Raw genomic sequence first — 27,502 nt, 5'->3', positions numbered from 1 at the left:
AGGAGCTTCTTGGTTTTGATAAATGCTTGGATGTCAGACAGAGAACTTCCTAGAAAGGGGGAACAGATATCCCAGCAACTCAGTTGAATTAGTTAAAATAGGTTTATAGACTGAGCTAGTAGTGCAGTGACTCTGCATGTATGTAGTCTAGAATATGCAACCAGGGAATCTCTGAGCTCTATCCTTCCCTTACAGGAATTAGTTTTGTTCTTTTTAACGGATACTTAAACCGTACTGTGTTTTTGTCATCATGTGTAAAATCACATAGAGCAATGAAGAAAAAAATGGTTCTACTTCTATAGACATTGGACCAACACACCACTTAAATAGAAGAAAATAAGAAATCAAGAACTTAATAGTGATCTCATTGTTTATTCTTTCTCCTCCATCCAAATTTTACCTTTGTTTTCTACATTAAGTTTCCTTTTATTTTTCTGTAAATGAACTATAAGTTAAAATGCCAAATAATCTGCTTCTGGAACGCAAAAGATAAGTCAGTATTTACTGAGTCTTTTGGTGGATTGACAGACCAAATGCGTCAAATCTTAGTGGTGATTTAATAAGCCCAGACATCTGATTCATGTCAGAGAAGCCATAACAAACCTAATGTAAGGGAACGTGTGCTCCTGCCTCATCTACCTCCTTACTAAGCCCAGAGTTTCATGGCCTCCACACCTCTAATTCAGGTGAACAGCTGTTTGGCTTGATACAGCTTATAGCTGTCTGCTGCTTCCCTTCGGATGGCTCAGCAGAACGGAATATGTGCCTGAGGCTCTGTGACTTCAGTTCATTGATTCTGCCTAGACTGCCACGACCATGCCAAGAGGATAGGCTATTCTATCAAAGAGCCTACCTTTCTGATTTCCATGAGGCTGCCTTTGCTTCTATCCTACCTCCTTATCAGCTCAAGGTATGATATCAAACTGTGAACTCAAGCCACTAACATGCAAAAAAGTAATTTCTTCTGCCAACATTAAGAAAAAAATTAAAATCTCCTGCTAAGACTGTAAAGCCTGCTAGGATGGAAGGCTGCTATCTTCATTCAGTCTGTGCAGCTAATTGCCTGTCTGCCTGAGTCTGCTGATGAGGCCAAAAGTATGTTTTTGTTTGTTCTTGCTAATGAAATTATCCGACAGCACTTGTTTTAACAGTAGAAAAGTTACTTTTTGCTCTTCCTCCTCCTCTATCTGCAACGTTTTCCTTTAAAGCTTTTGGGTTATTATAAAAACAGCTACGAGCGTAATTAGAGGTACAGCTTTTGACAAAAATGTTTACGGCCAATGACTCAAAACCCACCTGTCCTCACCAAAACAGCAGTACTGCCCACCTGCGTTTATTGTCCCGGACATGTGTGGTGGAGGGAGAACAATGTGATTTTGGCTAAAGGCAGTCAAGAAAGGAACGTCTGAAAACATGTTACTCTCATAAAGGTCCTCCTGCCTGACTGCTCTGTGTTCTCACACATCTCAGTGCTTCCCTGGCTTGCTCCAAAGCTATTAAGCCCCTCCCTGACACCAGGAGAAAGCAAAAGAGTGTAAATTGTGGTGTATACGACTGGAATTGTGGCACTGGGAGATGTGGTTTAGTGGGCATGGTGGTGATGGTCGGGTGAGATGATCGCAGTGGTCTTTTCCAACCTTAATGATTCTACGATCCTGTGAAATGCATTTTATTATCTGAACAGAAAACTGACCACCACAACGGGGCAAAGTGCCGGTGCGACTTGCGGCCTGGGTCAGCACCCCCCGAAAATGGCAGCATCCCGCCGTGCCCCTTCACACGGCAGGCAAGGAGGAGGGGATGGGCGACGCGGGCAGTAGCGGGACGGAACTACACTTCCCGGCAAGCCGCAGGGACGGAGGGAGGTGAGAGGAACCGCTGACGGCGGAGGCGGGCAAGCGCGAAGCGGCCGCGTCACGGAGCCCTTCGCCGCGGCCATTGGCGGGGCGCGGGCGGCGCTGCCATGGCGCTCTCCGGGGCGCCCCTCAGGGTGTGCATCGTGGGCTCGGGGAACTGGTGAGTGCCGCCCCGAGGGGACCGCAGCGCCGGCCCGGGACGAGCCTCCCCAGCGCCGGCCCCGCCCGGGCCTGCTGTCACCGGCCGCGCGGCGCGGTGCTCCGGCCCGCTCCGCAGGGCTCGGCTGCGAGGGGTGGCGGCGGGGGTTGGGGGGGGGCTGCGGCCGGTGAGACCCCGCGGCGGCTGCGGGAGGGGCGGCGGCTGTGGCGGGCGTCCGGGCTGCCGAGACGGGCTCGTCCCGCCGCGCTCCCTCTCCGAGGTGCTTCCCCGAAGCGAACGGAGGAAGAAGCTGCGGAATCGAGCGTCATTTCTGTCTTCTCGAGCCTTCAGTGAAGGTGTTACTTTGGGATATTTTTAACCTGGCATTTGTAGTGTGATCTATCAGCTGATGGAGGCGTTCGGGATCCCGAGCGTAGTTGGTAGCGTGGCGGTCCCTGCTAACTTCTGCGGCGGTCCGCTTCCATCCAGCTGCCACAGGCACGTGTTCTGTTTGCTGAACATAACATCCCTGGGGAGAATATGGTGTTTGTAATCCTTCTTTGTCTCCCTCCCTCCATTTATCGTTCCCAAGCACCACTTTTACCCTACATGCTATTTGCAGTGAATAAGTACAACGCGTTATGTGAATGTCTTCACAGTTTGCCACTTTATTTAGTAATGCTAGGGATATGTTACTTCTGTAGTGTTATTTTTTTTTTTTTCAATTTTAAATCTAACTTCACGGAAGTTCCGTTTTCCAAAGAGCGAGGTCCTACAGTTTGCTGAACAAAATGTGATGCTTGTAGAGGCAATCTCGGGCTTGTTCCTCATCCCTTGCCATTGGCTTTTGTGGTGGTTTTGCATAATTCAAAAAAATAGCAGCTGCAGAACTCTTTTTTTTTCACTGTTATGGGTTTTTGAGGGAATGACAGGTGTGTCAGCACAGCTTTCCTCTTGCTGGCTGTAAGATGGACTGCAAGATGATTATAAAGGCAGAAGACGACTGAAATGTAACTGTTTGATTTAGGGCTGTCTGGAACGGGCTGCTCTGGGAAGTGGTGCAGCCGCCGTCCCTGGAGGTGTTCAAGAAATGTGTGGATGTGACACTAAGGGACAGTTGGTGAGCAGTATTGTTGGTAGGTGTGGATGGTTGGGCTGGATGATCTTAGAGATCTTTTCCAACCTTAATGATTCTGTGGTTCTGTGTTGTGCATTGCAGTTTGTGTCAAAAGGAGTTGTGTGATTTGGCATTTGTTTTGTTGTTGCTCTTCTTCCACACTTGAAATCTAGCACAGAGTTCCCTAGATAATTTGACTACAGACACTGCAGATACGGTTCTTTTGCCACTCAAGCATCCATCCCATTAGATACTTTTGACATTATTAAACAGATCTAGTCAGGTGAAAACAAAGTACATAAACATGTGATTGTAGCTAGCAGGCAATACCTACAAATTATTCCGTGAGTTTGTTTCATAGTGGATCAACATTTCTATTGAATTCGGGCCTGTGGTCCTAAAATGGAAATGTTTAATGATCAAATGCAAGGAAAGAGAAGGAAATTAAAGCACTTATATGTGCATTATTAATGATATTTTGGGGTGTTGTATTTATAAAACATACGTAACAGGAGTGTGCCTGGTGTTGACTAAAATGTAAACATGTATGCAGTTGAACTGGGTTGAGCGCCGCAGTTTGGAGACTGGAGGGTTTCTGTAGATCTCTGTGAGATGATCTTGTCCTGCAAGTAACTGTAGGATTGAATGCCTTTGCTTTCTCACAGCCCTTTCACCTATATCTGGGATGGAAAAAAATACGAAGGGAGCTTGGCACAACAGTGACAGGTCAGAACTAATCACCTTGGGTAACAAACAGCTTCCAAACTCATTTGGCCGGTGTGACTGGGGAAGGTCACCTTAACGATGCAGTTAGCTTGGCAGGGTCTCTGAGATCTGCTGCAAGATCGTGGATCCAGACAGATGGCTTTAAAAAGGTGTGGAAGAGCAGGAGTTGTGCGTTCTTCTCTTTGCCCATTTGTAGTTGTTCAGCTAGAAGATAAGTGATTGAATTAGAATCCTTAGAAAATAATAATGATAATAATAAACCCTTGCTTGAAAGCAAAGAGCATACACCTTGGGAATATATATGCCTTAGAGCCCCAGAGTTCAAGAATAGTGGCCAGATTCAGTTAGGATACCACAAGCACTGCCTCTGACATGTATTGTAGCCTTCTTATTTGATAGTGCTTTCAGGACAAGTTAACAAAGGCTGTGGGACCAGAATTTATGCCTGTGCCATTTGCTACAGCCAGCCCTTAGTTAATCGACTTGCCTAACTTGAGCATGGACTGTAGGATTTGGAAAGGTGGGTGCACGTACTGGGACAGAAGGATTCATATGGCTGGGAGCTTGCTGCAGAAAAGCCAGAGATAAAACTTACGGTTTAACTGAGAAGATTTATTTTTAGGAAAAAGTGATAGGGCTGATGATACAATGTGCGTTTGCATACTGCAGATCCACTAGTGATGATAACAGGGCAAGTTTAGGAGTTTCTGGATTAAGTTTTTAACTTTTAAAACAATGTGGGGAAATGAGAACTATTAGAACACATTAATAGTGAAGAACAGGAGACGAAGTGTATGATCCTGCTCAGTGAGCTTCAGACTGGTCTTTAAAAAGTGTTAAATAAGATTTGTATGGGATTGAGCCTGGCCCTGCCCTTGGTACCCATTGCAGGGCAGAGAACTGTTGCATTATTTAAATAGAATTACCTGACAGCTGGAGCACATCAGGCTAAGCTTTGTGAGGGCTCCGTTCATTGCAGATATCTTTCTGTCACTGATCAGATGTAGGCACCAGGATTTCAACCTAGCTCACGCTAGATCTACTATTATTAGGAATTAAGTGGCAGGAGTTGGAGTTCCTTTGCCTTGTGATGTGTCAGGAGTGCGCTACAAGACAAGCCAGAAATGCCAGTAGTGATTCCAGAGTACATACTAAGGAGTGGTAGGACATAGAAGAGAATACAGTCTGTTGAATTAACAGGTGTGGGGAGCTGGTATTTCACCGTAAGCCATCTTGGAGTCAGCTGTTTGACCTTGCTAAGCTCTCTGGTACAGCAGTTGTTGCAACAGGACAGGAAATGGGGAACCACAGCAGTCAGACGAAAGAACATTCTTGAATTCAGGAACCAGACAACTCTTCACTTTTCTTGCAGCCCTAGATTGTGGTATTAAAAAAGGCAGCTAAGATGTTTAAGTGCTACGTTATGATAGAATTAATGTCTTGATGAAGAAGCACATGCTGTTGAGTGTTATGCTGGCAAACTGAAAATCCCAGTTGGGCAGTTGCTGAATTGGTTATTTCAGTCTCTATCGACATCAAACATGCAGTGTGTATGGAAGTTCAGAACTGAAGACAGTGACTTACCAGGATCCAGGCTTTATATAGAAGTCTGTCATAGTTTGCTCTTGCTCAAGGAACTCAACCTGCTTTCTGTGACACACACACCTGTGCTGTATAGAGCATCACTCTCAGTGTGGGGTCTGCAGCCTAGAGGATGGGGCTGGTGAGCTGTCTGCTATTGCAGGGAGAATTCCCCGTGAGCATCAGACCTGGTGTGAGAGCTCAGTAAGGGCTACCTGAACCCAAAGGGCTCACTGGTGTGTGAAGTGCTGTTGGGGAGACATGTTCCAGTCTTTTACGGTTTGCCTGAAGAAGGTTTACCTCAGGTGGAGTATTTTTTTGTAAAGTGAAAGTGTTTGTACCTTATAATAACGTGTGCTATTCCTCCCCACTTCACCACCCCAGCACCAGGCTGTAGGAAATCAGGGTATCAGAAATTTAAATGGAGAGATTATAGAATAATAGGATCATAGGATGGCTTAAATTGGAAGGGATCTTTCAACTTAAGAAGATCCTCAAAGATCTTCCAGTTCCAACCCCTCACTGTGGACACAGCTGCCAACCATGAAAGAGATGAGGAAATCTGCAGAAGTGGGAAGCATCAGACTTGTCACTCTGTATTTTTGTCACATCTTTCCAGTTGGTTTTTTTTTTTTACTGCCATATATGTTATCTGTAATTATGAAGCCTTCTTGTCTCAGGAGAGCAAGCTAGAGAAACAGGCTTCGTAAAACCATATCTTTTAATTCCATACAACATTCAGGCTAGGAATAGAAGAAAAGGTTGTTTATTCCTCATCACGTGTACAACTCAGTAATTCTTTTTAATTTAATGGTTGCATAGAGATTTGAGCAGTAAAGATGATCATCATCCTACAGGTTTTATCGTGTGCTTTTTCTTGGGAAGATCAGTGATAGAATTGTCTGCCTGCAGATGCAGAAGATGCTGTTGCAATAATTAAATTCTTTGAGACAGGCAGGGTGACCATAAGTCTTATAAATTATGCAAAATATAAATGCTTCTTGGCTTTAAGAGCACGTTGGTATTCTGCAGAAATTGAAGAATTAGTCACCTTAGCAAAGAAAAATTGCCATTTCTGAAAGGTGAAACTGATCCGGTTTTAAAAAATTTAATATGCCACCTTTACCACTGCATTGAAGGTATAATCTTTTTGATTTGTGGAAATACAGTAACCCAAACTCCCACTGCATAGCCAGTAAGCAAACAAATGCTTCTGTCCTTTGTACTCTAGACATATTTGTTTGAGAGAAAGCAGCAGGTGTGAATGACTGGTGTATTTTCCACTTGCTTTACTGGGTCAGAAATGCCGAGTAGTAATTGGTCCAATAACCCATGAGCTTCTGTTTATTTAAAAGACAGTCTCTTTTTCTTGGGCAATATCTTTTTTTATTATTATTATTTAATGTGTTTTTAATATTTTTGTTTTGTTTTCTTTCCTGCAGGGGTTCTGCGGTTGCCAAAATAATAGGCAATAATGTAAAAAAATTGCAAAAGTTTGCTTCCACAGTGAAGATGTGGGTCTTCGAGGAGAATATTAATGGGAGAAAACTGACAGATATAATAAATAATGAACATGAAAATGTAAAATATCTCCCTGGATACAAGCTGCCAGATAATGTGGTAAGGCACGGAAGCTAAATTTGATATATTTACAGAGCAGAGGGAATATCTCTCACGCTGTGAATGGAAATAGAAATTTATTTTCTAACATTGTTAGGTTTTATAATATTTCAAACTACATACTGTTGAGATCAGAGACTTGCACAAGTTCAATTACAGGTAAATCCAACATACTGTACTTTTTTATTGTTGGTTTGTTTGTTTGTTTGTTTTGCCTTGCTCTTATTGTCTTTACGTTACTACAGTTTCTCTATGTGGAAGTAAATTGAAAATGAGAGCAAGATTAATGGCTATTAGCACGTTCAACATAAAAATTTGGCCTCAAATTTGGAAGGGAGCTGGCTGGTCAATTAGAATTGAAGGGATTTAAAGTATTCTTCAGGATGAGAACTAGATTATTTCTGCAAACCACTTGGGTTCATCTGATTCCTTGTTGCTATGTGCAATCGGGTGAGTGTGTTAGATGTAGCACTGCCAGGGCAGGACAGTGGAACTCCACAGACACTCTGTGTTGGCATAACATGCCAGTGGGTGGCTTGCTGGGGAATCTTGCCCCAGAAACATTCATAGAAAAGTCTGCAGCAGTTGGCAGCTCAGTAAAGATTTTATGCAGGAAAAACATGAATTGCCATCAATTGCAGGGTTTTGGATTTTTCTGTTTTGTTTTTTGTCTTGTCTTTAACAGTCCCATTCCCCTAGCCTTTAACAGCAAGAACGATGTTTCTCCTGTTCTCTACCTTCTCATTCACATTTGTTCTTCTTTACCTGTGGGTTAAGCTTCTTCCTAGATTCTAAATCTTTGTTATTTTGTGATGGTCATCAAGTGTTAAGTGGAATCCATGAAGTGTTTTCAAAGTAAGCCACCTTTGTAAAGAGTAAACACATTGTAAAAGTGCAGAGAGCAGGAATATGAAGTAGAGCATATAAGAGGACTGGGGAAGAAATTTGATTGTTCAAGGAACTAATTAAGGAAACAAGTTTTCCCAATGCAATAATGTATCAAAAATTCAGGTCATTTTGTCAAAGACAAGACAGCTTCTTATTTGATATTTTCTGACTCAAAATACTTGTTTGAATGTTAGGGTGCACTTTGAATTTTTTTTACACTAACCGTACTTGTGACTGTGAAGATGCTTCTTTCAGGGCACGTAATAGCTTACCTGAAAACCCTAATTCTTTGGCTTTTCTGGGATGTTTGTGTTATTACTATTTTCGATTATGAAGCTCAGTAATTTATAGCATTCTGTATACAACCCAAATGTGCTTTTACTAACCTAAGAACATTTGTGTGTAGGGTAAATTTTAAGAAGTTATGTGGTCTTTCTTTCCCCTTCCTCCATAGGTTGCTGTCCCAAACCTTAATGAAGCTGTACAGGATGCAGACTTGTTGGTTTTTGTCATTCCTCATCAGTTCATTCATAAGGTCTGCGATGAAATCACAGGACGAGTACCCAAGAAAGCTCTCGGTATAACTTTAATAAAGGTATAGCAAATACTGTGCATAAAGAACATAATATGTTTTGGGATTTTCTAAAACAAGATAGTTTGGAGTTTAGTATGAAAACTCTGTGCTACTCCCTAGATTGTTCCATTAAACCTTTTGAGGTGCAACACTGGAATTTGTCTCAGTCGTTAGTGGAAGAAGAAAATGAGGCTGTTCACAAGACTTGAAAAGAAAGGGAAGAGGAATATGTTTTGCACCATCAAGCTTTGCAGTCTGTTATTTCTTTTTTCCAAATGCATCATTAGATGGAGAGCAGAGCACAAGCATAATGCTTTGATTGTTAATGCTCATCCCACACACTGAGTTAATCATTTTAAGAACTACTGGGAGAATTCTGTGTGACTGAGCTCTTGTTCATGTGATAGATTATGTTGCAACAACAGAGATTGTTCAGCATGGCCCAAAAAGATTGTTCAGATATGGGAACTTGGAGTGGGGCTGAGGTGTAGGAAGTAAGTGTTTCATTGGAGGCTTTATGGTTTGGGTGATAGAAGTTTTAAATGTTTCTTCTCTTGTGCTGTGTTTTTTTTTAGTTCCTCTGAGGTTATCAAGAATGCTTTCTACTTAGTTAAGAGTAGACCATTTTCTCAGCACATATTCCCTTGTCTGCTGTCATTTCTGGCAAACAATCAATTGGTGGATCATTTAAGGATCTTTGGTTCAAAAAGACAAAAGAAGGAAAAGAAAAGTACAAAAAGACCCTATGACTGCTGACCACAAGTTTGTCTTTAGTTTGACTAAACCCATCAAATTTGTGTTACTTTGTCGGTGCTGGCTTGATATATTACTGAGAGGTATGAAAAAGTAATGCTTCCTGAGTGCACTTGCAGCATTTTGTGGAAAAGCTTTCCATATGGTGGAAGGATAAAATGAAGCAGCATTAAAAGAGCTGAATACATAGCACCCAAACCACACAGCTATCTAGATGCCCTAAAGCTATAAAACTTGCATTGCTTTGAAGCTGTCGGTTTATGCCTCTTTCTCCTGTAAGCTCAAGATAATCTTTATTCTTCTATAGTTTGCAAAATGTGATTTATGTTCTTATATCCCTAATGCTGGAAACAACTCTGATTAAACTGGTGGAGTAGATGAGGATTTATGTCAGCGCATCTGAAATCAGGACCTGGGCCTGCATTCCTTTGGGAGTACTGCTCAGAGTATTGATTACAGGTGCCTGCCTTAATGGAGTGTTGATTAAGAGCTATGTGAAAAAAAAAGAAATAGGAAGAGGGTACATAACCCTACTTGCCCTAGTATAGGTAAAGTAATGACACCTGCCATGCAAGGCAGAATTGCATAGTAGGCACATTTCCTTGTCTTACTGGGATGTGCTTTTTGAGAAAGAAATGATGTGATGTCTCTCAGGTTGGGTTTTTTTTCAGGAGAATGTGAAACATGTTAGCTTTTATCAAAAGCTATAACTGCATCATTAAAAGTATCATTTAAGAAGAAAGGGTAGAAATAGAATGCAACGTTGAAACTAATAATAGAGGCAAGAATGCACTCTTTCCCCTACTTTTGCAGCTTCTTTATGCATGCTGTTTTCATTAAGGTCATATTTTAGCAGTCTCATTATGCTCACCTCACCACTAATGCAATTAAAGAGGTTTGTGTTAACTTTGGCAGTTAAAGTGCAGTTCTCTGAAAAATGTCACTTGTGGGACCTCTTGTTTCGTTGCTTTCTAAATTGCTTAGCAAGTTAGCAGTGTGTCATCTGTAGTCTTCCTTCGTTTTTCTGTTCTCCTTTTTTTTAACAGTCAAATTTTCAAGCAAAGCCTTATAATAAAATGGAGTCTTTGGGAAATAAAGGTGTTTGCCTGCTAGGTAATCTGCGTTCCCATTCAAAATGTTGCTTTACATGAGTATTGATTAACAGTATCTATGAAAACCTAACAAATGATTGTGCAGATGGATGGAACCTGGATCATACACAACACAGGGTGCAGCTCAGCAGGGAGGGGGGAATCAGAGAGCACTTGAAGTCTCCTCAGGCAGCCTCAGCATTGAGCTCATTTTCATCCATCTGTACACAGGCCTCAGGAATTGCATTGGCAGGCATTATGACCAGCGGGTGAGACCACAGAACTGGACTTGCATTGCCCAGGGATCATTGCTGCCCTTGGTTTGGGGTGGGGAGTGTTTGTTTTTCCTCCTGCTGTCTGTCATTCTGTGTTGGACTTGGCTCTTCAAGAAACAGGTGCAGCATTCCTTGACTTGTCAGAAGTTGCATTTGTTTCATAGCACAGCTGGGTTTTGGCACCTGAGCCTCTTTCATCAGGTTTTGCGTGGATGAATAATTGTCGTGTACATATCTCAATTTTTGGAGTTGTTCCCAATGTGTGTATGTTTTTCTGTTTATTTATATTTGCCAGGAGGATGGGGGAGAGGCCTTGCAGTTACTTCATGGGAACATCTTGGTACTCTGAGGAGGAAATGCAATATTTATGTGTCTGCTTGCTTTCAAATTCTTTTTTCTGTGGCTCATAAAAGATGAGAAAGAGGAGTGTGCATTAAGTGCTTGAAAAAGTAATGCAGAAATGCATGTACTGTTGACTGTTGTTCTGTTGGCTGTTGTTATGTAGGCACTTCGTTGTCTCTCAGCTGTACGATGTTTTGCAAGGGCTCTTACCTCTGGTCTGTGAAAATGCAAAACGCTGCATGTCTGAAATGCCACTACTGACAACATACAAATGTGTGTGTGTGTATAGTAGTAGTAGTAGCAGTAGTGGATCACACTGCCTTTTTGCCTTAAGGCATAAAATTAAAAATTATCATGCCTTCCCAACATTAAGAAGTAGTACTGAATAAAGCTTACGTACTGTAGGAAACAAAGACCATGTCCCTGTCCTAAGAGCTCAAAAAAAATCCCTTATCTCATTCTGCAAAGTAGGAGAATGCTTTTTTGAAGATAAAGTGGTCTTACTTTGTGTTTATGATTCAAGCCATTCAGGTACCAGATTGTGTTCTCCATTGCAGCATTAATCTCTAGGGTAATCTGTAAAGTCCTGTTTCTCCCCCTACTTTCACCTTTCGTGAAGAGTGCTTTATAAATGACAATCCAAAATATCCTTATAAGTTAAAGTATTCTGAGTTGTTCAGCTTTCTTCATATCCACGAACTGCTATTTCATGTGCAGTATTCTTAAGCTGATTAAAATGCATCTCTATGAGTGAACTGCTGTTGGAGTTATACAGGAGGGGATCAGTCTCTGATGTTTCTGTTCAGGTACCTCTAAACAGGAGTCAGTGAGATGCTCTTTGTGAGTTGGGGTGCATTTCCAGATCCAAGTGTAGGCCTGATTCACAAATGATGCATCAGTGACACTTAACTATTTTTAGTGGGGATATAGTGATAAGCAGCTGAAATTCTGAACAGAGCTGAATGTCATACAATCAATAAGATTGGAAAAGACAGCTAAGTTCAGCACTTCTGAGGGTCAGAACTGTTGTTGAGAATGGGAATAACAATGTTACCATCATCCCCCTCCCGGTTGGTAGTTTAGTCCTAACTCTTAAGGTGCTTGGACAAGTTGCAATAGCAGAAGCTTTACTGGCATAGCAGCAAAGCAGGAAATTCTTCATCTTTAGTCTCTATCTGGACAGGCCTGGGTGCAGTGCCCATGGACAAGAATAATTGTGCTATGCTTTCTTCTCTACTGTGTCTACTGACTATCTTTCTAATAATTGCATTTAATGTTGGCTGCAGGGAATAGATGAAGGCCCAGAGGGACTGAAACTGATCTCTGACATTATTCGAGAGAAGATGGGAATAGACATCAGTGTGCTGATGGGAGCAAACATTGCCAATGAAGTGGCAGCAGAGAAATTCTGTGAAACCACAATAGGTAATGTCCTGAGTAATAACAGTGTTGTAAGTATGTTCTCCTCCTCACAGGTGTGCACCAATAGCTGAAATTTCATTGTTTTCAGCATTGGAAGCTCTGGGCTCTTTCTGTTTTTAATGTTAAATTTCCCAGAATGTTTACATGTCCAAAAGTAATGGGAGAATACTGGGAGTAGTGGGAGGGATGAGTGCAATTTTAACACATCTCTCAAGAGTTTGACCTTAGCACGTGAAATGCTATGCACATTTTTGATCACCCTTCACCTAGCAAGCTGCTTTATTTTATTGCTATTCTTATGATTTTTCTTGGGTCTGCATGGCTTGATATATATAAATGATTATATATTCTGTATTCCAGCTCAGATGGTCACAGATGGTACCTATAAATGTCTTTTTTTAGGTGTAGGTGTCAGTGTTTTTTGAGTTCTCCAAGTAATTAGTTCACCCCAAAGCTAGGAATGGGTTCAGTTCTGTGTTGGTGTCTTGGTGTCTGTAAGCTCTGCAGTACAAAGATGTTTCTCATCTTGCATGTCACAGTTTCTGGATAAGCATATGTGTGTATGTATACACTTACATGTACTCATATACAATAGAGAGTTTATGTTATTTTTTCAGTGTTTATTTTTACAGTTTTGTGCTTTTTTTTTTTTTAGCTTACTAACTTCTTATTAATGGTTCTGTATTTTAACTTATTTTTTGAATGGTTGCATTACCTCTCCATGTTTATAAACAGCTGTGAATGTCAACATGCTTAGTTTATACAGTGTCCTTGACCTGCCTTTATCAGTAGGCATTCTTCTAGAATGAAGGCCTTAAAAAAATTGGCAGAACTGCACCTGCTCTATTCCAAATTTACCTTTGCTTTATTATTAATTGTTATTTTAAGGAGAAAGATCAAAGAAAAAAAGAGAGTATAGAGAATTAATGGGATTACTATTTGGAAGCTCTTGATGAGCAGGCAATGAATTATGAATCCAGAGAAACTCAGCATACAGAGCTTTTAAGTGTGAAGGAGTTTGTTTAGGATGACAACCTTATCTCTACTTCCAAATAGTCAAACTTGTGCAGGAAAGACTAAATAATACCCAAATCAATTATTAATTGGTGGTTTTTATCCTTCCTTTTTCTCTCAACAGGCAGCAAGATCTTGGAAAATGGCCTTCTCTTCAAAGAACTCCTGCAGACTCCAAACTTCCGAATAACTGTAGTAGATGATGCAGACACCGTTGAGCTCTGTGGTGCTCTGAAGGTAAGAGTAACAGGCTGCAGTTTTTGCACAGATGGAACAGTGATCCTCGTAGAAAAAAAAGTAGATATTTTCATTTAAAGAATCAAGCTTATTGTACTTTATATAATGTATAAAATTGTTACATAACATTCCCTGAAGAACCAGATGTGAAAGTAGGCAGCAGCATGTTCAGTGAGTTGGCTTTTAGACACTTGTCTCATTATCTCTTAAGTTCTCTTTCTGCATCTTTCACTTCTCTTACATGCAATCACAAAACAAGTGTTAATTTCCTCATTTTGACCTCATTGGTCAAAATATTTCTAAATACATCTTAGTTCACTTTTTTGTTATACAGTGGTGCATTCACCAAAATAAAGTGAGAAGTCGGTATTAATCCTTGATGAGTGAAATATTCTGCTCTCCACTGACTTATTTAATGTGAGCTTTATTGTGTTAAACTTTCTTGACATAAAACACATAAAATTCATGTGTATGACCACATATAAAAATGACTTGAATAGGAAAAAGAGCTGTTTTGGAGAGTTATTTATCTGGATTTTATTTTTTGGTAATAAAATTGACATTGACAGGAAGCCAAAGTTAGCTTAAACATACTGATATATTTTTAGGTTAACTGACAGGCCATTTATGAAGGGAAAGCATTAGTGGCTTGAGACCCTGGCCAATAGTTCATATTATCTGCTAACTATCATGGAAGCATTTGTAGAGTTCATAATGTGGCTCCACAGCCATTGCTTGAAACTGCTGCTGTGGTGATAAGCAAGGTTAGTGGGAGAGAATATAGACCCATGAAATAAGTCAAAAAACAAACGGTACAGGTTTTTTATTTTTTATTTTTAAATCTGCTCAGCCTGGTGTTTTCTGACTATCTTGAATTCTTGCTTAATATGTGAGTTAATTCCCTGACAATTGTTTCCTCTAGAAAATTCTCTGGACTAAATCAGCAGTTAGTCAGCAGGCACTCAAACTCCATTATAGAAGTCCCAGACAGGCGACAGACCAATATTTCTTTGGAAGTGCAGAATAATTTAAATCAATTGTCCTTCTTGACCTGAAAAAGGGCTGAGGTCAAACTTTGTGGGTTTTTTGTAAGGTTGTTTTGTTCCTCCCTCCTGCTCCATTATTCATCTTGCAACCTGCAGACTGAGCTCTGTAGTTGCATTTCTAAAAAGCTGTATATATTTTATGTGCACTGATCATTTGGTGTTGGTTGTGGTGTATTTTGTTAAGTGAGCTGAAACTTCCAAAGAAGTGCATGGTGTGACTAAAGAAAAATGTGAATTACAGCTGGTATTTTAAAACAAGTTGATCTTAGTATTTCGTACCTGATTGAAAATCACGAACTCTCAAGTGCAGCCTTTGTTGACTGACAGTTTCTTTATTAGACTTGCAAAGTTACTTCATGAGAAATAATAAAACTTAGCATTACTTAACTTGAGGGAAGAAAACAATTCCTATTTCAGAAGATGTCAGTACTGTGTTGTGTAAAGAGACGGGCATGAAAAGAGAGGGTCTGGTCTTTTTCTGTAGTGATGCTGCATCAGACTGACAGGAGCATCCCTGCAAACTACATTTTGGAATTCAGAAGCAAGCAGGTGCATGTGCTTGTCCAAACTTGCTTTTTTCTTACAGAAATAGTAAAAGCAATTCCTGTAGAGGTATTTAAAGAATGAGAAATGCCACGGTGGGAGAAAAGCATATCCTTCCAGCTTCTGCATTTTTCCATATGTACCTGCTTGGGAACAGGAGATTTTTCTTGATTCACTTGGCACTATAGGCTACCTCAGTACTTACCTCACTCTATTTCTGCAAGCAAGGAAGATTTCAGCGTGGATGATTGCCTAAAGGTTGGGAGAAAAAATACAGAAGGATAATAGAGAGTGCTCTGAGCTCAGCTTTTCTTCACAGTAATGATAATTTTAGGTTTAAAATTTGTCTTTTGATGCATATTTAAATTCAGACTGTAATAATAGGTATTGCAGCTGGGTGATCATGAACACATGCTTTATTGCTATTTATATATGTGCATGTATAGACTGAATATCCACTTCGTTCACTGTGTTTATATTTTGTGACAATGGGCAGATGGAGATGTATTGAAGTATAGAAATAGGTGCAGTGAAACTGCAGTCTTGCATCAGCTGAGAGACTGATAATGGCAGTCATTTTAAAAAACCCGATGATACTGAAGAAGAACATCTGTCTCCAGTAACTTGTTGGCTGTAGGAACAGGATGTGCTTGGAGGGTTTTCTATGAGGAATTTTTCTTTTGAGGACTGAAGCACATTTCACATTTAGTCGGCAGCCTTTTCTAAGGAGTGAATTCAGGAATGAACCAGTTTCAAACGTGGGTGGTTCAAAGTCCCTGGATGTCTTTATGGGCAGCCCAACCTCAGGGTACCCTCGGGTTTCAGCTGCCATTTGCCAGACAATGTGGGGCTGTCCTAGGAAGTACTTAAAGGTGACTGGAACAAGGACCAAGGCGTGGGCAACAATTCTTGCAGGAAGGAGAAAGAACCACAGCTATGGTTGCCTTTCCCAGCGGAGCTTCAGGTCTTTCTCTAGACCTTAAGGCTACAACTTAACCTTAAGCAAAGAAATATAAGTGATTTGCTGCTTACCAGAGCATGTAACCCAGCATTCTCATTTACAGAGGTGTTCCTGTGAAGTTTGTTTATGGCAATTGCTGTCGGATAGTCAGTCTAGCTACTGTAGAAGTTGACTGTGGTAATTATGCTTTCCTGAGATTAGTTGGAAATTAAATCCATGATTTATGTTCAGGTTTGCCAGGAGCAAGCAAATGGTTTATGCTGAGCCTCTTTTAACAGTCCTGCTGATACTATCCTTAATTTGTTGAGTCTCTGTTTGACCTCCTGGCTTCTACAAATTCATGTGCTGAGCTGTGGCGCTACATCAAGGAACAGTTGATGTCCCAGGTGAATTAAAATATCTGTATAGTCCTTTAATGACCTATTTAATTAGAGGTCAGAAGTGGCTTCTGAGAATGTCTTCATGAGCACCCCACAAACTTACAGTAAGCAGAGCAGGACTGGAAGCTGGGTATTTCTTAGCAGTGACGTGTGTCAGCAGAGTGCAATTTTGTTAGCTATGTTTCTTGGGTCATCTACTGCATTTGTGATTTCTAGCATACTTGCAGCAGATCATGTGCAAATAGAAGATACACTTTCTCACTTACTCTGTAAAACACTGTGGACACTGTGCCTGACATCAACATTTTTTTTCTGGAGTTTCCTTTCAGTATCCTGGTGATAAATTAACTGAGTCCAGGCCTTGCTCACTTTCTAGAACAACGAGTGCGAGCTTCAGGGTATGAGACCAGCCAGAGAGTCAGCTGTTACTGTAAAGTATTTTAATAGCTTAAAACCGTATTCAGTATAAAAGCAGCCTGTGCATCTTGTTCATAGAATGCATACTTTAATGGAAAAGGCTGTAATGCTGAGTGTGGGGAAACATCTGCTCAAGCGTGAAGTGATTTTGAGAGCTCTGAATCCCACAGTCCAAGAGGAACATTGTATTGCAGTCAAGTGGGGTTTGTTCTGATGGTATTTTTGCAGCTTTGGAACAGCAGGTTTGTCTGTAGGCTACAATTGTTGTAACTTATTGGGTACACTGCTGAGCTGGTACACTTCACCTTTATCAGATACAGTAAATGTGTTTTGCCACATAGAAGGCTGATGACACACACAGTCTGCTTCTTAGGTGATTACTATAGTGCTAGTGCCACTAGGCTCTATGCATCTCCCTGTAGTAAGAAAGCTCACCAGAGGTTTCAAGTAGCAAACTGTCTGTTTTGACACTTAGATACTTTTCTGTCCAAAATAAGATCAAGTTTTAAGGCTGTTTTGTTTTTAAAAGGAGAGGCTTTTTTTTTTCAGTAAAACGTAACTTTCTGTGTGGCATAATTCAGTTTGCTCTGCAGTGTATTAGGCAGGAAGGAGTTGTCATAGATTCTTCAAGGATCTAAATGAAACCAGATGGTAGAGTTTGTAAGTTCACGAGTGCGGTCTGAGGGTTATGTTGACAGGTTATAATCATCTCCTAGGTGTGGGTGTGTATTCAAGAGCAAAAGGGGTTGTCTTATTTCCTCATTTGCAAGCTGTGTACAAGAACATACAATGGGGGCATTGTCCAAAAGAGGAGCTAAGTGATTCAGAACTGGAATCACAGCTTCCCTTCCTCCCTACGCCATCTCCTCAGAAGTAGCCAGTCATGGTAGGACTTGCTTAAAACAATATTTGCATTACTCCAAGAGCAAACATTGCGAAAGGCAGAAGTAGTCAACAAAATGCCATAGGTAATAATTGTACTGAAATTTATGATCAGATAGTCTCTGCAAAGTGGAAAAGGAAGTCGAAACAGGCATTGACAGAGTGGGGGGGAAGCTACACTTACGGGAGTGTTCAAGAGGTACTGGAAAACATCCAGAAGTTGTTCAAAAATGTTTTTGTTTTTGTCTGTGTGCTAAACATTTAGACTTCATGACCATGTGAATTCCAGTTAAATGAGTTATCCCATCCGAAAACGTTTTGAATACCTCTTTGACTTCTCTCACTTTGCCACCAAGCGAATAAATATTGGACGTTCCTCTAGAAGAGATGTCTGATCACAGCCAAGATGTAAGCCAAGATGAGCTCAAGTACCAGCATTAAGTCTGATAATCTGTTGTTGTTGTCGTATCTGATGTCAAAATTTCTGTTTGCAGTTTGTAAGGGCTGCCTTTAGACCTTTGCTGGTACTTAAAAAGCAAAGAGTGATCCACTTCATACAGGGGAGAAGCTGTGATGGGCACATAGCGCTGCAACAACCTGCAGTTTTTCATTCTCACAGTCCAAAAACTGAAACAAAAATGGCTATTTATCAGTTTGTTGCTTACTGTAGCAATTTCTGACTGCTGTTTTATCTTCAGCAACAGTTAAAGGCTTTTGTCTCCTGTATTTGTTTCTGTTTCTGTTGAGATCTCTGCTATTGCTGTTGCAGAAACCTAATACTATATCTATTGCTTCCTTGTTTTCTTTATCAGGTCTTCAGAATCCCATCTTGCTTGGAGGGTTGTTTTTTTATTTCTTTAGTAAAGGCAAACTAAGTATGGGTAGTCTCTGATTCCTGTTACGTGATCTTGTTACTTTACAGGTGAAGAAATAGCTTTTGCAGTGCTTTTGCTCAAGCATCTCTGAACTAATCTCTATTTTATGTTTGTAAACAAAAGCTGATCATACAAATGATTGATCATGAAAAACCAGTACATTATTTGTAGAAAGCTGTCACTAGATCTAAGGAAAAAGACAACTGGTTTTGCTTAGGAGAGGTTTCTTGTGTGATGAAATTTCTGAGAAGCCTTTATTAACTATTATTGTTAAGTGATCTCCATGTACTTAAAAGGGCTGAATGCAATTAGCTTGGCTGAATTTGGCCTCCTAGCATATCGGCACGAAAGTCAATACAAGTTTCTCAAATTACTGTAATCATAAAGAAACTCTGGGTACAGGGCCATGGATGTCAGTCTATCTTCACCTCTACATCAGGGTAGGAACAGCTTAATTTAGATAAAATCTTCTTTGGGTGTAGTATGGCATGTTTTTAAAGACAGTCAATAAAAACAACATCACAGTCCCTGGGACAGCTTGTTCCAGAGCTTTAACTATGCTTTTATACTTGGAAATAATTTACTAATGTAAGACTTAGCATCTTTTTTTTTTTCTTTTTTAAAGTTATCCCATAAACCTTAAAAAAAAAAAAAAGTGTTTTACATTAATAAAGTATTTGCAGTTCTTGAGGACACTGCACTCTTGTCCATTCACATCTTCTGGGATTCTGATTGAATAATTTTTCATTTGTTTTTTCTCTTCTTACTAGAATATAGTGGCAGTAGGAGCTGGCTTCTGTGATGGCCTTCGTTGCGGTGACAATACCAAAGCTGCTGTTATTCGCCTTGGCCTAATGGAGATGATTGCCTTTGCCAGAATTTTTTGCAAAGGTCAGGTGTCTACTGCCACTTTCCTGGAAAGTTGTGGAGTTGCTGACCTCATCACAACGTGTTACGGTGGCCGGAATCGACGTGTAGCAGAAGCATTTGTTAAAACTGGAAAGGTACCTTATTTACTGGGTGAAATCCACTGTTGCAAGTACTAAGCACTCCTGGTTTGTTGGAGTAATAGTATGGCTCTCTGACACGTGTTAGCTGTACTTCTCTTTCCTCTCACTTTTGAGTGTGTTACAAGAATAGAATGAGTGGGAAGGTGTTTAAAAAAAAAGAACTGGAGGGATAAAACAGTGGGAGATGCAGATGTAGGAAGGAGAACATTTGCAGACAAGAATATAGGAGAATATGCGTACTCACTCACGTTTACTTTTGGGTAGGGAAACCATCAGTAACATCTTCCATCCAGACAGTGTTGTCAAGCTTACAGAAACTGTATCGTAGCTCTTCTTTTCTCTCTCCCTCTTGTTTAGTCTATTGAAGAATTGGAGCAAGAAATGTTGAATGGTCAGAAACTGCAGGGACCACAGACATCTGCAGAGGTGTATCGCATCCTCAAGCAGAAAGGAATGCTGGACAAGTAAGTAAGAACAGATAAAGTCAGTTCTGCATGAACCTTTTTATCTCCATAATTCTTTTTACACTTTTGGTCTTGCTTTTTTCATGAAGGATTGGCAAAAGCAAATCACTGTAATAAGAGTGGCTTAATCCTCAGTTAAAGTGGAGAAAACAATGAATGAAACCTCAAAATAATATTGCCGTCTCTAGAGCTAATACTGTGATACTAAATCTGTGAATTCCCTTTTGTTTACACCAGGATGTATTACTGTCTCCTATCGTAGGAAGATACAGCAGAGTGTGTTTTAACATGTGAAAAGAATAAAACACATGAAAGTTGAGCTCCCTAAAGAGACTTTTTAATGAGGCTCTGCAGCTTGTTTCATAGTAGTAAATTCATTGCTTATCACTGAAAAGAGGAGCTTTGTTATTAAGGATCCATATAGCTAAGTAGAGAAGGTGCATTTGTCCACATTGATTCTGGCTTAGATACTGCAGTTCTTTTTCCTTATTTGACTTTCTGTTAGATCAAGGGTGAAACCTGCCATCAGCTTGTCTGAATCAGTTTTGTTGTATGAAATTAAGCAGGTTGTTCTGGCTTGCTCATCTGAATTTGAGTCAGCATATATAGGATTCCTAAAACCACACACACAGTTGTCTCCTTATGAGATTAAGGGATGCATTATTGCCATCTGTTCCTGTTGGTAAATGACACAAAATCAGAACATAAATGACTGCCAGTCAGAAGACCTGGCCTTGTCCTTACTTTTTCCAAAACAGTTTTTAAAATCTAGTTTTAATGGAGCAGCTATATTAAATTGCCTATTTTTTAACCATCTCTCTGGGAGTAAGACACTTAAGCCTGTCTCTGCAGCGTACAGTAATTAATCTAACTGTAGAAAAAATAATTAAATATTGCTTTCAGTTCCTACTGTTTATGATACTTTAAATAAGACAGTATACTGCTAGATTATTTTTTTCCTCTTTCTTTCTTATATTTTTTTTTCCTGTTGTATCCTATAGCAAATAGAGCACATTATATGAATGTTTGGACAGTGTTTTTAGTGAAAAACATGATATCAGACAGTTCTTATGTCTTCTGGTTCACCAACATATGTGTTGGTTCTTCATGCGAGGTATCATTCAGTAAGACTTTTGAAAGCAACTTTCAAAGTGTTTTTTTCAAGAACTTGCTTGTTGCTGCTTTAACCACAGAACATGGTAAAAAAGTCATGGTTTCAAGGTGAAGAGGTAGGACACGAGAGTAAAACTCCATATTCTCATCCTGTAAATAGACTCCCAAGGCTTTGTAAAAATACTCACAAGTCAGTGAGGTTCAGCAGAAGAGCCTTGGTAACACTGTTGATGCCTGTTGGTATTTACAGCACAGTTTGTCTTCTCATTTTGAGAGTGGTGGAACTGACCCTCTTAATGTGCTTAGACATAAGATGTGTTGGAGTTTGCTGGCCACGAGCCTGCACTCAGCCTTGACTCCTCATTCCCTGTGCAGACATGTACAACTGAGTAATGTTCTCTGTGATAAAAAGCAAGAATTGTGCAGCAAGATGTGCTTTGTAGTTGAGGTCCTTCTTCTCTGAGCCTTCTGCTGACCATCAGTGCTGTTTCTAAAGCTGTGTGAAAATCGCTTTTTTTCCAAAAGGTGCACAATATGTTTGTGGCTCTCTCATATAGACATAATAAATTTGATTTTATTGCCTTTTTTTGTTTTATATTAAAAGCAAATACAGCCCCCAGCCCAATATATCATACAAACTGAATAACAAGTGAGGTTTTTTAATAAATGCAAAAATCTTTACATATTTTATTCTGCATATTCCCTAGTAAGGTCTTTACAACCTAAACAGTATCAAACAGCTATGGGACTATCTGTTAATTTTTGTTCCGCTGATGAAGTGAAAACAAAAACCCAGTCAGCTGTATTGACTTGAAATACTTTCTGCTATTGCAGCTATTTTCATCTTATCTTCCATGAAAATAAATCAAAAGAAATGGATGTGCATTTCATAGCAAAACATGAAAATATTTCAGATAATTCAAAATGCAGCATTTCATATTTGAGCACTTCCAGTAAGAGCCATAAAAAAATGGAGTCTATCCCCAAGCATGTCTGTGCTACCACTTCTTTTCCTCAGTAATGCAAAATATTGCAAGTAGAGATTCGTTCAAGCAGCAATGCTGTACCTGCCATAGTGGTACTCTCAGTTGGATTGCTCATGGCTTCTTTTTCTTTTCTTCTGAGGAGTCTGATTCAGGCTATGTGGTAATGCCAAAGTTAGCTCAGTATAACACGTCGCAGCAGAGTACGTTGGCATGCATGTGCAGTGCCCAGTACTGGTTGGGAGTTCTGATCTGAGTTGCCTTTGGGCAATACAGATAAAACCTTGGAGTCACTGATGGAACCACTTTCTCAAGGAGAAAGTACAACTCAGACTAATAGTGTGTATGTCAAAAATTTGCTAGCCACCTTGAAATGGCACATTTATTTTGCTGTACAGATAATTTACCCCTGAAATTCACCAGGCTGTGTCTGAAAATTGGACTCATCTAGCTCTGTCTGGGATGGAAAGCAAGCAAACGTAAAGTTTGTTGGCTGTGATTCCCTTCAGATTATAAAAATAGTCTGAATAATTTGTGCTTTGTTGGAAATGTGCTTCTCCAAAAAAAAAAAAAAATTGAGAGAGATGGCTGTTTCAAAATCCACATTTCATTTTGGACTCTTATCATTAAAAACTTGACCTTCAATTTCTTCTTGTGTCTCTTTGTGGCATATTATCACAGTATTGTTGAGATACAATGCAAAACTGACATGCCAGAACTGCTGTAAGAATATCAAAGAAAGATGTGGTTTTATTTCTTTTGGTTTTGTTAGCTAACTTAATAGTTGTGCCATACATAATAAATGTTGCAGGCTCCATTATAGCTAGATAGGCTTCTGAGAGAGTGACTCATTGTAGAGATGCGTGTAGGTTCTGTATTTATCCAGCACTTTTCAGCTCACCTTGAGTGCTTGACAAATGCTAAAAGAAATTGATTTTTCAGTCTCCATCTTTCTCTTCCCTCTCCTCATTCCATTTTGTTTCTTTCCTTTAAGAAAATGTTACAGAATAATCTTACACTGCCTTTGCTTTCCCCCACCCTGTTTCCTTAGGTTTCCACTATTCACTGCTGTATATCAAATCTGCTATGAAGGGAAGCCTGTCAAAGAGATGATATCCTGCCTTCAAAGTCATCCAGAGCACATATAAAATCAATCAGGCCATTGTACTCATGCAGCTTTTTGCCTTTCAAATTTGTGTTTGAGTTCAAGTGGATGCATCATTAAGCTTCCTGCAAAGCTGCTCACTAGGCAACAGTAACAACACGAATGTGTTTGAATGGGTATTGGTTTTACTTTTACTGCCTAGTTTGACATAGCATGCAGTGTTGTTGGCTTGGTGACTCGTTTTACTGGCTAAAATATAGCTGTTTTAAAAAGCGCACTGCAGAAGTTGCACTACATGCACAGTCCATACAGAAGTGTACTTTGTGTGAGTTCCTACCACGTAAAACACAATATGTTGTTGTCTCTTGTTAAGGCCTAGTCCAAAATCCACTGGTTGCTATGGGAAGAGTCCCACTAGTTTTCATGGAGACTGAATCAAGCCTTTAGCCTTGAAATGTTAGGAGTCATTCTTTTAAAACTTGATTTTTTTTTTCTACGTACACATTAAGATTTTAATGTTTTCCATGTTTGTATTCATTTAAGCAATATTGATGCATAAAGAAGTGGTAATAGTTATTCAGGGGGCTAAAGGGACCTTCTAGGGAACTCTGGTGATTAATATTATGACTTATAGAAGTCTTTAAAACTGCCAGACAATTTTGAAACCAATTTATAACTGAATTTAAAGTTTTTAAGTACGCTGTTTTAAAGGGAATATGTTAGAGGGGGATCATTAGCTCCCCTTCTGTTTTTTAATCCTTGCATTTTTGTATTTCGATGTTTTTCCTGTGATGTTCCCAGTTGTTTGGCTCCTCAAAAATTCCATTTCCCAAAACAAATGGGTAACCTTGACCTGGGGGTTCTGAACCCTGGAACCTAGGGTTCGTTTTAGTCTTGTGCCTGTGGTCATTCTTCACTAGTATGATTTGGTGAGTAGCGAAGGATGCTCTAGGAGTTTCCATTGCTCAATTTGTCACACTGTTTTTCTAGCTTAAACATCAACTACAAAGTGCTGCACTCCACACAACACTCCAGGAGTATTCAGGGAATTCCCTGGTAACTCATGCTTGAGTTTTAAAAAGGGTTGTACACCATTATGTTGATGGCATTCATTTCAGTGCCTGCCAGTGACTGATGTTATCAGCTGGTCTGCAGTCCTGAACCAGCATCCCTAGAGAGATGAATTCTGGAGTTACTCTTTCACTGGATAAAACTTCAGGGGGTGCTGGATCAAGTCCTTCTGACCTGAAAACTTTGCAAAGACATCTGTCTCTTTTATTCCCTAGATATTTCAACTCTTTTTTTTTCAGGCACTTTTGCTTTATCAGGGAGACTAATTTTATTTATTACAGAAAAAAAAAATGTAATTTTTGTAGAGTAGTTTTGGAGGTTTTCTTGGTTGTTTTTTTAGGAAGGCTGATGCAAGAGAAGGTAGGTAAATGCAATCTTCTGTCTTAGTTTCCTTGTATACTGAACTGTAATTTTTTTGGTAAAATATATACTAGGTACATAAAGAGTGGATTTCACTCTTGTAGCTGGATGATGAAGGTTAGAATCGAGTTCTACAGATCTCAGCATGAAGCCAATCACAAGAATGCCCATCACCTCTGAATATCCACTCCAAACCTCTGAGCATTTTCAGAACTGATTACCTTGTTCTCTGTCATTGGTGGTGGTTTTAGACCAGAAATTGTGAGCACACACACATCCTGAAGCTTTAAGTTGTCATTCAGAACTTGCTAAGACAATAGGGATGCCTGTGAATAATTGACATCCTTACTTAAGCAGCCTGGATTACTCTGGAATAATTTGGACGTCTTGGTATAGACTGAAAGATGCTTCAGTTCAGGTGTACCATTTTTTGTGCTCCAGTAATATTTAGTAATATTTTACATTAATTTTTGTAAGATGTGAATGTCCTCAGATATTCAGGGTTCTGAAAGATTATTTTGCCTTATTTCTGATTTTGTGCTAAATATAGCAAAGATAGCAAGAAATTAAGTAACAGATATTTGTGGTGATTGGGAAAATCACTGGTAGAGCAGATGTGGAAAAAAACACTCTGCTTAGACGATTAAAAGGGTGTTTTAAGATTGGAAGCACTGTTACACTAACGCACACATGAAGCATACACTCCTCATTACTGCATAACTTTCAGTATGTCTGCTTATGCTTTGTGTTGTGTTTTGGTGTTTTTTTAATGCCACGCTGGTCGACTTTGCCTTTATATGTATGTATACATATATATATAAACTTTTTTTTACATGCAGTATGTAGAACAGTAGAATTTTGTAAAATACATAAAGGGCTAAATGTGGTAAATTAATATATATTTTAAGATTATTTCTTTATTCCAGTACTACTACCACTGAAACCCCAGCATCTTAATTGTTCTGGTTTTATACAAAAGCCTACTCAAAAGGCAAATCCAGAGGAAAGCTTTTTATGGAACTCATTCCTCCAGTCTGTAATGGTATTCTCATTCTTTTCAGGCAAAAATTGAGATTTCATTAACTAAGATAATTTAATTTCTATAGGTACATTACCATTCATATTTGCTTTTCAGTGCTTGAGACCATTCATTTTGGAACTAGATATTTTTTCACCACTAACATTTTCTTCTCATTAAAAACCGTGATGTGAAACTGGTACTGAACTATCAGGATCTTGTTTTACATATACTCTTTTTCCTAGTATTGGAATAGTCTTACTGAAAACATTAACCCCTGTGTAAGATTTTTACATACAAAGCTGTAAGTTTGTAACTAATTCTTCATTTATGAACATTAATTACGAAGGAAGGCATTATCTTCTAATGATTTATCATCAGCTTGCCCTAGATGTGTGCGCTGTTTTGTTTAAAGATTGTGAATGTATGCCCATTTGAGGAGTTGGTACAAATAAACATTTTGTCTTGGGAATCAATTTGGCTTCTTGTTTCATTTTGCTTGGCTTGCAATTACTGTTTTTACTTAGTGGAATGTAGTCTTTTTGTACATAATGACGTGTAATGAGAGCGTATATGAGATGTGAGAACTTAAATTACAAAAAGAGTTATATGAAATCCTGATGTCAGCATTTTTGTTTTTGCATTAGTAAAACAGTTTCAATGAAATGGTGTCTTTGACCTCTAAAGCAGATTATTGCCTTCATTTCCCTGAGTTACTGTGTGAGCCACTGGAGGGCACTGGTTGGTAAGTGACCAATTCCACTTGTTCTGCAGCAATTTTTCTTCCCGTCTATTTCCGAATCTCCTTAGGTTCCTGCATGGTTGCAGCTGTGGTGCACTGTGTTTGTAGTATTTGGAGATGGTTATGGTTCAGCAGCAGATGTAAGCATTGCAGATCCATCAGAAACCAGAGAATGGGCTCAGACACCCACACCTGACTACACCTGCCATGCCTGTCTTCCAAAGTGCTCCGTCAGGACAAGTCACTGCCTCAGGTCATGGACAGTACAGTCTGAGATCTTATGACATCAACTGAAGCCCTGAAACATGCGTCCAGCAGCCCAGCAATGCTTGTTTCTATTGCATCTTCAAGTTGTGAGAGGAAGTGATGACTGCACATTGTGCTCAGTTTTCTCAATGCCTACATCAACTAATAGGGGATGTCACAAGTACTTGACTAAGGGCAGCAATTCCACTGGTGTCTCTGTGCAGTGTCCTGTAGAGGCATGAGGAAAATGCCATCAAAGCATGAAGTTCTTGTCAGCATTTTCACATGTGCAATTGCTCCAAGACTCGTGTTCCTGCTAGGGATAGGTGATCTGCAGCTGCTGGCAGAAAGGTTGCATTACTTGGAAGTATATCTTTCTCATGGATGTGAACATGGATGTGAGCTGTCTTTGCACAGCTGAATTATGAACAGACACCATCTTCTGCATTAGCTGTAAAATCCTTGCTACCTGGTCACATAAGACAGAGACTACAGCTATCAGTTTGTGGCTTTAGGCTTCTTGTAAATGAAGATAATTCAGTTTGTTAGACAGAACTTAGTTGTGAAGCACTATACAGTTAAGGAGGTACAGGCTTTTTTGGTGAACATAATAACACACTGTCTCCCTGAAAGCCTACCATGAGAGGAGAG

The 27,502-nt window shown here is 39.7% G+C and overlaps 1 protein-coding gene across 1 annotated transcript; it reads left to right on the top strand.

Annotated features, from left to right (window-relative positions):
• The first annotated feature begins 1,795 nt into the window (after positions 1–1,795).
• GPD1L (glycerol-3-phosphate dehydrogenase 1 like) lies at positions 1,796–26,335 on the top strand. The gene is made up of 8 exons (XM_031590261.2): positions 1,796–2,016; positions 6,862–7,039; positions 8,382–8,522; positions 12,249–12,387; positions 13,523–13,635; positions 19,510–19,743; positions 20,107–20,213; positions 23,361–26,335. The coding sequence occupies exons 1-8, from the start codon at positions 1,964–1,966 to the stop codon at positions 23,455–23,457; spliced, it is 1,062 nt and encodes a 353-aa protein (XP_031446121.1). The 5' UTR covers positions 1,796–1,963; the 3' UTR covers positions 23,458–26,335.
• The last annotated feature ends 1,167 nt before the right edge of the window (positions 26,336–27,502 follow it).

Source organism: Phasianus colchicus, chromosome 6 (genome assembly GCF_987193195.1).
Source record: "Phasianus colchicus chromosome 6, bPhaCol1.hap1.1, whole genome shotgun sequence".
NCBI classification, from domain to species: domain Eukaryota; kingdom Metazoa; phylum Chordata; class Aves; order Galliformes; family Phasianidae; genus Phasianus; species Phasianus colchicus.
Note: the sequence above shows the minus strand (reverse complement) of the source record. Positions and strands in the feature narration are given on the sequence as shown.